The sequence below is a fragment of the Mus caroli genome, chromosome 11 (genome assembly GCF_900094665.2).
Source record: "Mus caroli chromosome 11, CAROLI_EIJ_v1.1, whole genome shotgun sequence".
In the NCBI taxonomy this organism is placed as follows: domain Eukaryota; kingdom Metazoa; phylum Chordata; class Mammalia; order Rodentia; family Muridae; genus Mus; species Mus caroli.
The window spans coordinates 103,851,500-103,868,499 of record NC_034580.1 but is presented as its reverse complement, the minus strand read 5'-3'; the positions used below and the strand labels follow the sequence as shown (position 1 = coordinate 103,868,499).

General features: G+C 43.0%; 1 protein-coding gene across 1 annotated transcript in view; it reads left to right on the top strand.

The window, feature by feature from the left end:
* The window catches only part of Prkca (protein kinase C alpha), a 411,286-nt gene extending 396,174 nt beyond the window's left edge, over positions 1–15,112 (top strand). The window contains exon 17 of the mRNA XM_021175668.2: positions 8,752–15,112. Coding sequence (XP_021031327.1) covers positions 8,752–8,916 — 165 coding nt within the window. The 3' untranslated portion in view covers positions 8,917–15,112. The remainder of the gene's footprint in view (positions 1–8,751) is intronic.
* Positions 15,113–17,000: the final 1,888 nt, after the last annotated feature.

Here is a 17,000-nt window from a genome sequence, read left to right as displayed (position 1 = left end):
TTTTTTTTTTCTTCTGTTTTTTGAGTTCTGTCCATTGGCACACACACAAAAAGCACAATCACTCCTTTGCAGACAAGCCAGAAGTAGCCACTGTTCTGGAAGGGATGTTAGAGGGACTGTGTGTGAATCTGCAAAGTCAACACCAAGAGCTAAACACTCCTGAATCCACAGGTAGGCGGAGCATTTCCAAAATGGGCCAGTCTCTCAGAGGCAGCCTTTCTTGGGAAATGACTGTAGCTACTTCACCAAAAGGAGGTAGGAAAAACTAGAATAACTTTCACTGGAGCATTGCCATCCCCATAGCAAGAGCCAAAGAGAGTGAGACCAGCAGGCACAGGCATAGGTAGCACAGCAGGGATCGGGCGCAAGCATGGGCTCTTTCCCCCACCCCACCGCCATAAAGGAAGGCAGCAATAGGGGCGCTCACAGGATGGTGGCCACCTTTGAATGACATCATTAGCTTATTTAGAGAATATGGTGATGGTTTGGGGTTGGCAGTTATTTTAAAAATTACTTTAAAAGAATTTCTCTGACTTGTGAAAGAGTTGGGGATCTGGGCACGGTGGCAGCACTCAGCGATGCCAATACTTGGGAAGAAGACACTCAGAACTATATAGTGAGATCCTGTTGTGAAAGGCCAAAGGCCAGGAGTGTAGCTCAGAGGTACAGCACTAGACCAGCATGCATAGGGCCCTGGGTTCAATCCCAGCACTGCAAGGAAAAAGGGGGGCAGGGAGATAATATAAAGAATGTCTACATTACATGGATCCCCTAGATGTTAATGTTTCCCATGCTTGCTTTGTCTTCTTTTCGATTTGTTCTCTGAACTCATACTCACAAACATGCATGCACACACATGCATACACACACATGTGTGCACACATATACACACATACACACACACACATGTACATATGCATAACACACTTACATATGCGTGCACACACACACTTTCCTATACCACTTGAGATTAAGTTGCTGGTGTCTTGCTTCTTTCAACATAAATAATTCTGTGCATATTTTCTAAACTTGAAGACATCTTATGGCATGGTGTTCTTTTAATAAGGAGTCTGCAAAGTTACTTGGATAGAACAGTAGCTACCCAGGTGAAGGAGGCTGTCTGTAGAGACTGTCTAACTGAGAGAATGCCTCTAGCACATCTAATCAGTCCTCTTGAGTGGCAGGCAGATTCATTTTCCTGATCTTCCCATTGAGCCAGTAACAGGGATGCTAATTAAATCTGAGATTCTTGAGACTCAAGGAGCTTTGCTGACAACTTAAAAACACAAACCATCCTTGGGGACGGAAGAAATCACATCATGGTGTATTAGGTTTTGATTTAAGCCTTTAAATCCTTTTCCATCTTTCAATGGTGAATTAGAAGCAAACAGTTCCTATTCTTTAATAACTATTCTCCCAAATCTTTTTCTGCTTATTAAAATGAAACATTTTAAATAATAATAAATATAAATAAATTGTAAGCCTTGGAGCTGCAGTGGTTAAGGACATTGTGTATACAGACCCAATCTGACTCAAGTTGATGTGTTCACTTTGTCCAAATATCAAGACCTAACAATGATGGTATGGTCATTGTACGACTGCTGAAAAGAGAATTTTAAATCCTCTGGCTCTGACCATTAGTACAAAGAAAGGCTAAATGGAGTGCACGTTTTTATCCCATAGGAAATAACACTTGGAAAGGTTGAACCTGCTCCCTCATACATGCATGGGCTTTTATACTTTATACATCCAGGAGTGTGCTCATTGAAAAGAGCCAGATGTGGTAGCACGCAGCCATTTTCCCAGACAAGCAGATCCCTGGGGCTCACTCACCCGTCAGCAAGCCTATATGAGAGGTTCCAGACTGGTAAGAGACTGTCTGAAAATAGCAAGGTAGACACATGTTCTGAGGCATAACAGCTGAGATTGTCCTCTGGCCTATATGAGCACAGACTGCTCATTTACCTGCACATATACAAGTGTACCTGCTTGCGTACACACACACACATGCCCACACACGCACACACACATGCATATAAACATACAAATGCACTCACTCTTTTGTTTTGTTTTGTTTTGTTTTGTTTTGTTTTGCTTTGTTTTGTTTTGTTTTGTTTTGTTTGATAGTGTTTCTCTATGTAGCCCTGGCTTATCTGGAACTCACTATGTAGACCAGGCTAGCCTCCTTGAACTCAGAGATCTATCTGCCTCTGCCTCCCGAGTGCTAGGATAAAAGGAATGTGCTATCATGCTTGACTAAGAATGCACTCATTCATGTGGACTTACATCCTGTATCTATCAACAAACTCATGGGTAAGATTAGTTTCCTTCCAAACAGCATTTGCCCTTCCTAAGATAATGTTCTAAGGCAATAGGCAAGCTGAGTGTGTCTAATGGTGTCCATGAAACCAAAGCCCTTCTCTAATCCTTCATCCCAGGGAATGTTGGCCAGAAGTAGAGAAAGTCTTGGTATCTTTCAGGCAAGTTATTACCATTAAAATGCTATCCATTTACAGCCAAATCATCAGCCAAGTGGTAAGAATAGAAAAGGGAAGATGGTCTCCCCCCCAACCCTAACTTCTAGTCCCACAATTCATGACCTTTTCTGTGACCTTCCAGAATGTGACATGCATGTGTAAACCCATACATAAGGAGACAGTATGGCATTTTGCATCTTGCATCTTTCACATAGCACTATACTGCAGAGGTTCGTGGGTTCACGGCATTCTCCATACAGCCGTTCCTGATTCTCGACATCTCCAATTCCTCTCCTCTGTCCGTTCTTATTCTCCAGACTTTCTGTACCAAAATGCACTGGCTTCAATGGGCATCCAGGCCTTCGGTGAGCACGTTTCCAGAACCTTGAGTGACTAAGCAGACTAACCTCACTTTTCACCATTAACCGCGTGCAGCTGCTTGCCCTCATCATGCATCAAGACCTTTCCTGAGCATGCTGACATTCATGAAAAGGGCAGACAAGTAGCCAGAGGCCCTACTCCAAGGGCTTCTTCCACACAGTTGACCTGGCCTCCCAGGAAGAACAAGGCAGATGACACCAGCTTGTGTCTGCCACTGGCCATTTAACCCATACAAAGTTACACAGGGAACTGTGCAGAGAATGGGTGGTATTCTCATAAATGTTCAGACTGTACAACACAGTGCTATAGTCTTCAATATAGGTAAGCATTCTCCCAATGCCGAGGACACCCTGCCATATCTAGCAACTGTAAGAGACCCTCCTGGGATCCCTACATTTTCTTTTTATTTCCATGCTTTCGCAGCTAACCTCTATGCTTCATTTGTTCTGCACTCTGGCTATCCGTTTGGGATTTGTGTGATTTGGCTTCCTAGTGGTCATCGTTCTGTAACCACTCATGTTTCCATGCCAGTGACCACGGAGCTGTATCTAACACTCCTGGGACACCATAGAGTGTAGACCCACACATGAACCGCTGTGCTCAGTGCCTCTAAGGAGTAAGACTCACAGGCAAGAAGCCATGCCCCGCAGCACAGCTCAGTCTCCTCTCTCCACCCTGGCATGGAACAAAAGGGTCTGGAAGGCTGCTTGTCACGCAGGATGTGGGCACAGAACTTTGCAACCCAGATCCCATCTAGGGTCTACATCATGCTATGCTCTGTAACATCTTTACTATGTGTGATTCCTCCTGAGTTCACTTTACTGATTGGTTAATTTACTAAATGGGTGATATCTTGGTTCCTCTTCTGTCACTGTGATAAAATACCCTGATAGAAGCAACTTAAGGGAGAAGGGGTTCGTTTGACTCAGAGTCCATTATTGTTGGCAAATCAAGGTGGCAAAAACTTGGACTAGCTGGTTATATCCATGATGAAGAGAAGAGAGAGAGAGTGCATGCCTGTTCATACTCAGCTTGTTTTTCTCACTCTTACATAGTTCAGGATCCCTGGCTTAGGGAATGGTGTCACCCTCAGTAGACAGGACTTCCTCAGTGTAATCAAGATAATCCCTCATAGACTTATCCACAGGCCAACCTGATCTAGACAATCTCTCATTGAGACTGCCTTCCCAGGTGGTACTAGATCATGTCTAAGCTGATGACTAATGATTAAAACTAATCATTTGGGTAGAGATATCAAAAATGACAAAAATTTTAAATTCTTAATGAAGAGATAAGAGAGAAGGCAGATTGCTAATAGCATTTATTCATTCTTCAAATATCATATATTTGCATGCAGGACTATTGGTTCATGTTTATATCTTCTCTCTGTATAACATCTCATCATTTAGAAAGACCTCACACATGCTAGGTCCTCTCACCAGAGCCTTGGAAGGTGGGTGGTCACATCCCCATTTTACCTTTAAAGGGACATGCAATGAGATTCCTAAAGCTACACCTGGGCCTCTTGGTCTCTGGCCTGGTCCTTCACTCTGCTGTCCCTCCTCAAGTGCCAGTACTGAGCATCAGATACAAGCTGTTCCCAAGGAGACCAAGGGACCTGCCTGGGTTCACACATCAGCTACCCATTTCTCTTCTGAGTTTGTCCTGGGTCATATTTCTGACAGAAGTTTCCACTAGTGAAAGTTGTTGGGGGCCTTTGGAGATGAATACCATGTTTATTCATTCCAGAGGCATTGTTCATAAGATTATTTAGCTGCTTTGAAGGTCTAGAAGACTAGAACTCAAAAGTCACAAACAACCCAGATTTGCCTGTTGTTCTAGCTGCTATTGGAGACTGTCCTTCAAATGGCTGTAATAATGTTGGGAAAACATCTGCAGCCAAGATAGTTTCCTATGCCGCTCATTAACTTGCTGATCCACAGATGCCTCTTGGGTGCCCTCTCCCATCTCTTATTCCCTACACAGCTCCAAGGTGGCAGCTCTCTACCCATCAAATTGATGATCTCAAGGCTGGGTCATAGGCAGTGAACAATAGATTCTTAAATATATTATCTTCTGCACAAGCATCCAAAGAAATCTGATTGCTAAAATCCTTGTCTGATTTTGCTGGTGGCATTTAAGATCTCTATATAACATCTTTAAATAGTAATTCAAGATCTTCTCCAGTTTTTCTAAAAGAGATTGTCTGTTTCTGGGCCTGGTTTTGCTTAGAAGCATGGAAAGTTCATTTTTGAGATACTTTTTCTCTAGTGTAAGATTAATTTATATTTTTTACAATATGAGATTTATGATTAAAATATTTCTGCTGCCTTTTGGGATATCATTCGATCTCATATGACAACAGTCAGAATAAGACAACTCCTGAGTCTTGTATTTCATCTTCAGACTCAACCCCCAGTTTTGCGAAGGCTGTTATCCCCATTTCTTGCTAAGTTATAGTCACACCCCTCACTGTTTTTGTTTGAGGGGGGTTGGTTTGAGTTGGTTGGTTTTGATTTTTTTTGTCTCATGGTTGATATATTTTAATTTCAGTGATTTAATTTTTATTCTCTGAACTCAGCCTGCTCTTGCCTCTGGTCTCTTTACCTAAATTGAGTCAGTTTAAGAAAAGTCTTCATTTGCCATAATGTGGTTTCTCTCCCTCTCTCGTTCTCTTTGAGCCATGGAAAATTCCAAGGAAAGTTGGGGTGAGAGAAGAGAAATGTGTCTGTGGTGGGGAGCAATTCTGAGACTAACAGACACATGGCCTTTCAATGTGACCACAGAGCAGGGATTTAATTTACTGGTGATCCATGTTTTCCCCTTAGCTACACAGTCTTCAGTACTGACACCATGAGAATTCAAAGAGTTTTTCCATCCCATTACAATTTTTGGCTTTATAAGCACTAGCTGCCTTAGCAATAACTTTTCTTGGAATACTAGCTGCCTTAGCAATAACTTTTCTTGGAACAATAGCTGTAGAATTTAATGTGCTCTTCCCGCCCCACCTCCCTCAGTGTTCATGTGGATCCTCTTTGTAGGTTTTAAGGACTCTTTGGCAATAGATCCCATAGTACTAAGAAACTTCTAACTGGAAACTAATTTGTGAGCATCATAGAGACAGTCTTCAAATAAAGGACCACACAACATAAACTTTTCAAAGAACAAATCCATAAATGCAATGCTAGACAGGCAGGCAAATAGAACATTTACGTCGGCTAGCCTTGCTCTGCCTTGTAGAGACACATATTCTCTCTCTCTCTCTCTCTCTCTGACACATATTCTCTCTCTCTCTCTCTCTCTCTCTCTCTCTCTCTCTCTCTCCTTAGAATCTCCTTCTTGCTCTTCTTTGCATGGCCAGTGCCAGAAAGTTGACAAATGATGTCTTCTTAAGTGTTCTCATGCCCACCTTCTAAAAGCATCCACAGTAAATGCACTTGAGTTCTTCCAGGTAGTTGCTACACATCCATCACCAAAAGGGAGTGCCCCTCAAAGCCAACCCTATAAGGCTGTAACATTGCTTACATCATTTTTCTTTGGTCTTCTACAACTTCTCCATGCTCTACTCCCACACATGGTTGCTTTTGCCTAATTTTCATGCTTGGCCCCTTCACACCAACCACAGGACCTCTCATTACAGTCTAGATATATGGAGTCTAGTGTTTTCCAACAGATGCACTATTGATATTTTGAGCCAATAAATATTTAGGGGAATGGGGAAATCATTCATCTTAGGATATTTAGCAGTACCCCCCTCTAACCACTAGTTGACAATGGTAGCCCTTGTCCAAGTTATGACAATTTTATGAAAATGGATTTCCCGGAGGAAAACTTTTACTTGGTTGAAAATCAAGTCTTACCAAAAAGACAACTTTTTCTTTAGATGTTTATATCATTGCAGTAGAGTTGACTGTATTATCTTAATGGAAACCGGCTTCTGTTGTTTATGTGATTTATGAATCAAAAATATAGACTCCTGATTATTTCCTGGGAAGAAACAGCATTTCCTTACTTGCTTCCTACAGAGCCCTTTTCACTGGTATCCTCTGCATGTGGCTCTGCCTCTGCTGACCTTTGCTTTGAAGTGCTTTGGATTCTTGCGAAGAAAAACATCATGGGAATATACAGTTTGAAAGCCAAAGTTTTGTGGCTCCACATATAGGAGCCAGACTAAAATGTAGAGGGTGCTTCATCACCTGTATGGACTCCACAGAGTGACTTGAGAACACTCTGTTCCCCACAACATCACCATATAGAAACCTACCCTAACCATGTATGCACATACACACACACACACACACACACACACACACACACAGACACACACAGTTACCCCATCACTGAAGTGTAAAATGTCCTTGAGTTCAGAGTACAGTGGCTATTTACTAAATGAAAATAATATTGGGAAAGGACACTGTTGATTTTGAAGACCTTACTTTGAACTTAGCATATGTTTTCTCTCTCCACAGACACTGAGAAGTGTGTTGTATTTACTGCAGGGAAAATGGGAAATTATAATGAAATGGGTTTCTCTAGAAAACCCATTGGGGAAGTAGGTGAGAAAATACAACATGAGCATAACAGATCTTATTTTAAAGAAATAAACAATGTGTGCTGAACTCTGAACAAGCGCTATGTTCTAGGTAGAACTTCACAGTTAACCTTTGTAATGTCATGAGGAGGGAGATACAGTTCCTTTCTCAACTCTACAGAACCTCACAGGTTACCTAGAACTGTCCTCTGTTAGAAAGCTAAGAATTCCTCATTAGGTTAAAATGTATGCTGACTTAACATGAGTTCATGTTGCTCCAGTTATGCTACCAGAAGATAAAAGAGTGACGGTTTGCAGCATGCTCTGAATCATTAGTAGCATCAGTAAAATCCCAGTTCTTCCTTGGAAGTCCCAGAGACTTTGATGTGCCACAACCTTTCTACGTATTTGGAAAAGTGGGGATATTCCTTTCTTTGCTTCCTAAAAGGAGTTTAATGTTTTGCAAGAGCATCATGCAATAAGTATTGTATAACTCTAAATTGTATAATTGACTATGAGTTGAGTAAGACTCCCATGCATAAGCAGCTGGCTGGTTAGACAATCACAGGGAAGCTATGCCAAAAGCCTCCATTTACAAAGAATGCCTTGATGGATCCTAAAGGAAAATAATATTCAAGACAGATCACAGACTTTATTGTGCCTCCTCAGGGTACCTGTGCATATCTTCTCCTGTCTTGAGACTATGCTGTGAATGAGCTCCATGTTGACCTGCCTGCCACTTGACCAGCTCTATCCAGATATGCATAATTCTTGCTTAGGGCAAGAACTCATCTCCTGCATTGTCACTGTACCTACCCCATACTGCTTTAAGATTATTCTGAGAGCTAGAGTTTCTAAAACATGCCAGTTACATGTCAAAGAGACACAGCTTCTGTCTGATTATAAATATTATTACAAAGAACCAAATATGAGACAGTAACCACACCTTGTCAATTCATGGGTACCTACAGGCACAATCAATAGCATGGTCTTTTCAACATGGAGCTATGACAGATGGCCCTGTGTGTGCACCATTCATGCTAATAGCTCTGCTTGCTCAATGAGGTAATATTGAAGTAAGAAAGGCTGTCTTTTTGCTATGTTGTAAACAACAGTGCATTTCCATTTGGGATTTTCATTCTGAGAATATTCTCAGAATTATCATATGAGAAGAATTACAATCAAGCAACTATCTGTTGTTTGCTGTGCTTGGCTTCTGATTCCAGTAGGCCTGTAAATCCTCCAAGGGTCTTCCTGCCCAGCCAGGCCAATTTCCCTGTGGCACGCCCCCAGGCTCTCAGTAAATGCCTTCTGTGATTTGTATCTTCTGACTTCCTCTTTTTTTCTTTTTTTCCCCTACAGTGTGGCAAAGGAGCAGAAAACTTTGACAAGTTCTTCACGCGAGGGCAGCCTGTCTTAACACCACCAGATCAGCTGGTCATTGCTAACATAGACCAATCTGATTTTGAAGGGTTCTCGTATGTCAACCCCCAGTTTGTGCACCCAATCTTGCAAAGTGCAGTATGAAACTCAAAAATGAAAGATCAAATGCCTCCCCAGCCCCCAGCATCCCCAGCAGTGGGAAGTGATCCTTAACCATAAAAATTTAAGGCTATGGCCTTGTATTTTGTTCCACACAGAGGCCTGAAAATTCTAGGGACATTAGTCAGTACATGATCAACTTTTTTCCTCATCCCCCAACCAAAAGCATTATCTTAGTGGATGATGACATAATGTACAGAGTATAGTTTAATTATGTAGAAGTCATGTCCGGCTACAAGTTGATTCTTCCTAAAAAACAAAGAGACTTGGACCCTATTTTTGGTACGATTTGATATATTCTCCATACTTTCCATTTCTTGGATTTTCACTATCAGAATCAACCAGAGATAGTAAAGTGAACCCACCCTAACTCAAGGAAAGGAAACATTTCCACCCAAGATGTCTTTGGAACAAAAGAACAGGAAGTCCAAAGAGAAAGCAAAGAGAGGTTGGGGGCTCATATATTCAAGACCACATAGCTTCTATTCTCTGTTTCAATGGAAACAGTCCCTAGACTCAGAGAGGGCAGGATGAACCTGATCACTGTTCCCAGCCATCATAGCACAACCATAGTGCATAGTTTAAGAATGAAAGAAAACTTCAGACAAATATTCATTGAATCTATCATCTGTAATCCCCTGCTTGGTTGATAACTATGTCTATAACTCATTCTTTTTAAGAGGCCAAATCATCTAAGGATTTTGCTAAACAAGCATGTGAAATAATTTCAGATCAAGGATAAACCATGTGTACGTTCATTTTAATCTCTGGGAGATGACTCTTCAATCCAGGGTGCCATCAGTAATCATGCCACTGTTCACGAGTGTTGTTAGCCAACCCCACACAGACAATAATATTTTGCTACCTTTGTAGGTACCCTTCCTAAGAAGCTGAAATGTATGACCCCATCCCATTTTTTTACTATTTATTTAATAAGCTGCAGTGTCGTTTATGGAAGTACAATGTATAGTAATTTAGTCAAAGTATTGACTAGCCTCAGTCCCCATAGATTGATTTTCATCCTTTCTCTAGCCCCACATCCACTTAGAGATGAAAAAGAGTATAGTTTGGGTTCCCATTCTCAGTTCCTATTGAACGGCACATGTGGAACTGTAGGATCAAGATACTTTATGCTTATAACAGCTCAAAGATGTCTTCTTGCTAGAAGGATTTTAATATGTTTTGCTAGTGCATCATGCAATGGATTTTGCATGTTTATAATAAACCTTAATAACAAGTTAATCTATATTATTGATATAATTGTATCAACTATAAAGAGTATTATGATAATTTTTATAAGACACAATTGTGCTATATTTGTGACATTCATGTTTCCAGTCTGCTTTAAGATTAAGTGTTAGCTTTATTCATTGCTGCTGGGCTCTCACCCACTACCCCACACACTGGCACTCTATCAGATATATTAATTTTTTAATGTAGATGTAATTTTAAAAATGAATGGCTACTTTACACGTTTAACTAGGGTTTTACTATATATGTGTACATATGTATATTTATATATATATATATATTTGATTCTACCTGCAAACCCCGGTTTTGTTTGTGGGGATTATTTTTTGAGATGAGACTCTGTTAACTTCTTCATGTTATCCTCTGTTCAGGTTCCTTTATCACCCCTTCTCTTGGGGACAGCTGAATATATTTAATTCTAGTATTCCTGATATGTTCATATATATGTGGCATTGTTACAGCACCTGGGCTGAACTCCATGTGTGTGTGTGTGTGTGTGTATGTGTGTATGTGTGTGTGTGTGTGTCTGTCTGTCTGTCCTGTCTGTCTGTCTGTTTGTCTGATACTTTTCAGCCTATGTCTTTGGGGTCTCTAGGGATGAAGGGGCGAGAGGATTCCTTTCTGTGTGTGCATATGGACACCCAAAAATATGTAGTCTGTCTTTCTGCCCCAGAATAACTCACTGTGTACTCCAGAACACACAGAATCCTTGAGACAAACTTTATCCCCATGCCTGTGTAGAGCCATCTCTGAAGCTGTTGCCAGCAGACTCTCTTCAGAGGCACATACTGTCTTAAAGCTGTTCCTAGAACATTCCGGTCTTTGAAGAGCATGTCTTTGGCCAAATGCCTCCTAATACAAGGTGTTTAGAAGAGGCAGGCTTCTGCAGCATAAAGGACAAGTGAAAATGGAGTTCCCACCAGTCCTTAGAGAAGGCACCTCTCCTGAAATCATCTCACAGCTAAGCTCTCCTCTTTGTTACTCTCCACCTATCTGCTTGACAGTCACATACCCTGAAACCCACCAAGAGTCTTTGAGATACGGAGCATAGGCTGTTCTGAAAATCCCTAATCAAAAAGAGATATGGAGTCGAGAGTGGGCCAAACCAGAAAAGAGCAGTTTCTTCTGCAACCTTTCATGAATTCTGGACTTCAGACCTCAAAAAGTGGGAAAGGGTGTCATATATGGATCTCAGAAGTCAAGCTCATCATGTTGGTAACCTAGCCTTATCAAAAACACTGTACTCAGTCCAACTGTAAAGGAACTGGCTTATCAATCAATGAGCCTTGGAAGTGAAAGTGTTGCTCTTCCCAGGTGGGACAGCAACAGGAAGCTGAACCTCTCAAAGTGGGGGAAACCACAGAGAAGGAGCACAGGGTTCGTAGACAATCCATCCTGAGGTGCCAAGCTGCCTGACTCTCATGCCAGTAGCAGGCTTGGGTTCTTCCTTAAACCGCCAGCATCCAGCTCTAAGAGATTCAACTTCTCTAGAAAATATGTGTGATCCCTTGGATGGCTTGTACGCTTAGAGAATATCCACCAACATTCTCAAACTGGAGGAGGGAAATAACAGAGCCACAGACCAGCAATTGCCTAAGGAACAGAACACTGGAGAACAAACTTAGGAGAGATGATAAAAATTTAAGGAAGTGTTCATGATGCTGCCTATTCTATACACTGCTGAGTGTTAAATTCAGATGAAGGCTAATACTTTAAAGATCTGGACAGCAGAGACAACTTTTGGTACAAAACTAACTCATGTGGATAACCACTAGCAGCTGTTAGGCAGGATCAATTGATACTATTCCACATCCTTGTCCCACTTCACAGACCTTGTATGAAACAGGGCTACAGGGAAACATCTGCCATTTGAACTGAAGCAACCACGCAGGAGGCCAGAACCAGGAGGGTGCCTTGAAGGGCTTAATCCCCAGGGGCAGGGGTGGGAACTATTTAGAATGTACCTGCTCTCAGACTCTGCCTGCATTGGCAGGGTCTGTGGAGGAGAACCTAGCACAATCCAAGTCTCCACAGGGACCCATCAGGCTGTGACCCAGAAAATCCATTGAAATCATTTTGTATTATATTCCCCTGGAAGGTGGCCATTTCCCAGTAGTAGCTCTTCCCTGTTCCACCACAGGCCAGTGGGCTGCTAGCTCTGCCTTCAGTGTGGCATCTAAAGTTACCTGGTGCTTGGGTTGAATGGAAAGAACTGGAGTATGCTGCCAGGTGCAGCCCCAGGAGTTAATGGGAGGCTTACCCCCAGGCAGGAGCTAATTCAGAAGGTAGATAAGGAGCCCCAGGAGCTAAACTGATTGCCCATCACCCTCCTACCTCTGTGGCCTAGTTTGAGCTAGTAGCCTTTTCTTTAATTTAGTCTTTTTTTATTAGTGATTTGAGAAACTCAGGAGGCCCAGAGTTTTCCGGAAGCTTGGTCTGAGATGGTCACGTGAAAGATTACCAGAGGCCAGTATTAACCCTCAAATGTTGCTGCTCACAAGCTCCAGTTCTTAGCCAATAAATCATGGTGGCTTGCCAACCCCAAAAGAGCCACTCATTGATGTATCACTAAGAGGAGGAAGCAGAAGTCAACACCATGAAAGAGCAGGGTTTGAGTGTACCCAGGAAGACATGGAAGGTGGCAGAAAGGTTGTGTTATCTGCATGGGCTTTCCACTGGGGGTCATTGTGCAAATGGAAGTTACTGTTCAACAGCCTTCAAAGGAGTGGCTTCTTGCCAGATACAACCTTTTGTTCATTCTCAGACTCTCCCAACTGTAACAAGTCCTTTGCCCTGGGCCGAGCCAGCCAGCAGACCCTGGAAGCATTTAGTTCCATCTTTATCCCTCTGATAGTTATGGCTGCTGAGACTAGGTCCAGAAGTCATGAAAACAACCAACAGCAACCTGCCAGCTTCTGCTCAGCAGAGAAAAATAGGAAGGGTTTGTGCAGGGCTTTATTTTCTCAAACACCTCCACAAGGCAACACCACCTGACAGTCATTTTCTCACCTTGGTCTTATGAAATCATCTATTTCTTGTGTGTACATGTCACACTGTTTCCTGTTTGTTTACAACCCTAGAAGGGTTGCCTGTCCCCATGCCACGGCTGAGCACATCAAACAGTCACTCTCAGGAGATGCGTGCTGAGCCAGAGACCTGAAAGGATGCTGACCATGGGGTGTGGGGGGGTGGGGGGACAATAGCAAGGAAGGAGACAGGTCCTCTGGTTAGCAGTGGGTCCACACTAACATGACAGAATGTTAGGAAACCGGTTTTAAAATTGTTTTCCATGAACTGCTGTTAACAAAATGTGCTGGACAGTCAACACCCCTGCCACATCTCACTGGGCCAGCGTAGCAAATCTAGAAGAAGCAGATCCTTTCTGCTGTCAGAATAATCCAGAAAATCAGGAAAGAGTGCTTGAGGCATGCACAGGCACAGTGTTCTAGAAACGGTGTCTAACGCTGTCCCAGTGATGATACAGTAATGGTTAAAAAGTGTAGTCGGCTCAGCATTCGTGTGGTCAGGTGTCAGTCAATGAACAGCAGACACACCAGGTCGTTAAACAGCCTTACTGTGACCCTCCTCAGAAGCCCACAAGTTCCAAAGACTTTTTTTTTTAAACCTAAAACAAGAAATTAACTTATTAACTTCAATAGAGTACCTGGGTATCCTGGGCTATTTGTACTTTTTTATAGAGGACTTTAATAACTCAATCCTTTTCAAGTGAGTTTTTAAAATAATAAAAATTTCATAAATTTCCAATTCCTTGTAACTTATAGGAGGATTTCACCCAGGTTGGATAGAGCACCCACGATCTGCGTTCCCACAGCGGGATTTTCCCGTGCTAGTGAGGTGTGGAGTCCACACTGGACTGGCTGGCATATGATATTCTCTCTCTCTTTCCTAGCAGACACTATAGATAGCTGTGCAAGGTTTAGCCATCGCTCAACTGTAGGGATGATGGCTTTATAGCTCCCCTTCCTGATGTAGCCCCCAGAAAGGATTCTTGGGGATCTAGAGGGTCCCACTCTTCACTGTAAGAGTCAGAGCAGGAAGGGGGTGCTTCTTCAACTCTGGCTCAAGTCCCCTCTGGTCCCTCAGTCTCTCACATTTGATTAAAATGGAGAGATGCCCTCTAAGGATTCCGCCCACTGGGCAATTCAAGCCTCCTACCCCGAGAAGAGACAGCGCTGAGTGCGCCTGGGCATCTGCTTCCATTCCCATGGATGTGAGTAGACAGAACCCTACTTTTGAGAAAACACCTACCCAGCCCACTTTGTAACAACCCCCTTTTTCTAAACTATGACAAAAGGCGGCTTTGCACTTTCTGATCAAACAACACTGTCTTTTGTCTCCTGCTTAACTTTTAAGACTATCCTGTGATCGACGTTTGTAGATTTTTTTTGTTAATATTTTGCCTGGAAGAATGTGACTCTCCTTGGGAGGCTTAGTAGACTATTAAAAGTTATACATGAAGGTGGTTGCTATTTCAAGGCTAAAGGTTTTTCTAAGAATCGCTCTCCTATCCTGACCGTGAAGGCTTTTCAGGATACCTTTTATAGACGATCAGATGCATTCGAGCTGCGTTTCCTACATGATTTCTGTTTTGTTTTATGAAGGACACGCCATGTTTAAATCTCTCATTGGAAAACAAACAAACAAACAAGCAAACACCATGCAAAACCCCAAATTGGTTTGGAGGAAGGAGTGAAGGTGGAGGCTGTTGCCAGAACGGGCCTTTACTGATAAGCCAGGGGCTGTTCCACTGCTCGTTTGGTTACTGAGCAGGTGAGGTAGACATGTAAATTACTGCCTAGCTTTCTTGGATTTGTGTAACCTCTACTCTCCGTTTGCATGATCTGCTCTGTTAGATGCATTCATTGTAGTTCGGAAGCAAGCGTGTATGAATAAAGATACTGATCACTGCTGAGTGAGCCGCTGTCATTTGCATCTTGTAGCAGTCTTGCTCACCCATGTTTCCCACCCAGCGTTCTTTGAATGGCAATGACGTTGACTCCGGACACATTCCGTAGAACACTTTCGTCTTTTCACCCATTTCAATGGTTCTCTATTAAAGCCCCCTTTAAAAAAATAATCTCAAAATAGCTTTGGGGACTGGAGTTAAGAGCATTCACTGTACAGTCATGAAGTCCGGAGTTCTGATCCCAGCACACACAGCAAGCAGGGCATCCCACAACACTAGCACTGATGGATCTAACACCTTCTGGCTTCTGAGCAAGCCTGTGTGAGAACTTATACACACACACACTCACATACAAATAAATGAATGAGTGAATAAATGTATTAAAAAGAAATCAAAATACTGTGTGCTGGGCCAAGTGAGTTGGTTCAGTAGGTAAAGTCACTTGCCACCAAAACTGAGGACCCGAGTTCGAACCTCAAGACTCACATACTGGAAGGAGAGACCTGGCTCCTAAACAATGTCTTTCACTTCTTCGTGCATGCTGTGGTCTCTCTCTCTCTCTCTCTCTCTCTCTCTCTCTCTCTCTCTCTCGTCTCACATAATCCAGGCTGGCCTCAAATTCTGTATAGTCAAGGATGACCTTAAATTCTTGATCCTCCTGCCTCTCCTGCTAGAGCACAGGCAAACCACCACATCTGGTTGTAGTGCTAGGGACTGACAACTGAGCTATGTTGTACCCAACCCCCAGACCCCAGTTTCTAAAAGTCAAGGGCTGACGTTGGCAATGCCTCTTGCTCACGCTCTCCTGACATCGTCCTCTGAGATGCCTCTCCCCTTACACGCTCTCTGCATTCATATATGCACCCACTAGGTAAATGTTTTAATCCCTAAGATGCTGAGCTCACACCCAACCTCCTGAAGTTCAGGGTCTTGCATCTGCCATGGAAAGGCCCAAGGGATTGGGTTCTGAGGAGAAGCAAAAACAGTGTATTGACACACACAGGTCATCTTTCTAACAACACCCTCACGAAGAGCCAGTGGCCAGAAGGGCCTGAGACAGTCCATCAAGATTTATCCCTGGTGGCTTCAGAGGCACAGACAAGATTGAATGTGGCTTGATAACCCAGTCCTACAGAGGTGGAGGGGATGGTCTGAGGTCATGAACAATACCCTTCCAAGGGTATCAGATGTCACCGGAATGGAAGCTCAAGAATTCTGTTCAATAATGGCATCCCAGTTCCTCACCTCTGCCCATTGACATCCAGTCTGTCGGCAGATATTGTTTGGGCCACTCAGTCAGGATTCTCAGCTGGGGGCTATTTGCTCCTGGGATGCCTAGAGTTTTGATTTTTGTTGTTTTGTTTTTGCTGACACAGCCAGGAGGCATGCTGCCGATTCTGCTGGGTAGAGGGTGAGGACGCTGCCAAGCTTCCCACAATATATGGAGCAGTCCCCACTTCAAAACTTTGCCATACCCAAAATTCTAATGGTCCTACCGTTGAGGGGCCCAGCCTAAAATATTTCCCAAATCTTTCTACTTCGCTCCATCCTCAGTACTCCCTTCCCTGAGGTGACCCTTGATCTCTCACAGCTGCTCCTGCACAGCAGCCCACAGGACCAGATCCAGCAAGCCCTTCCTGTTTAAAGCGCTCCAACAGCTTCCCATCCCCCATCATCCACAGCCTGCCAGCAATACCCACTCTCAAGATACTGGGTCAACCGTTCGGAAGGTATGTTCAGAAATGCTGACTTGAGGGCTGGAGAAATAATTCACTCAGTTAAAGTGTGTGTTTCATAAGCGTTAAGGACCTGCATTCAATCCCCAGAACCCGTGTTTTAAAAGGTGCGCATGGCGATGGATATTTATAATCCCAGCCCTGGGAAGGTAGAG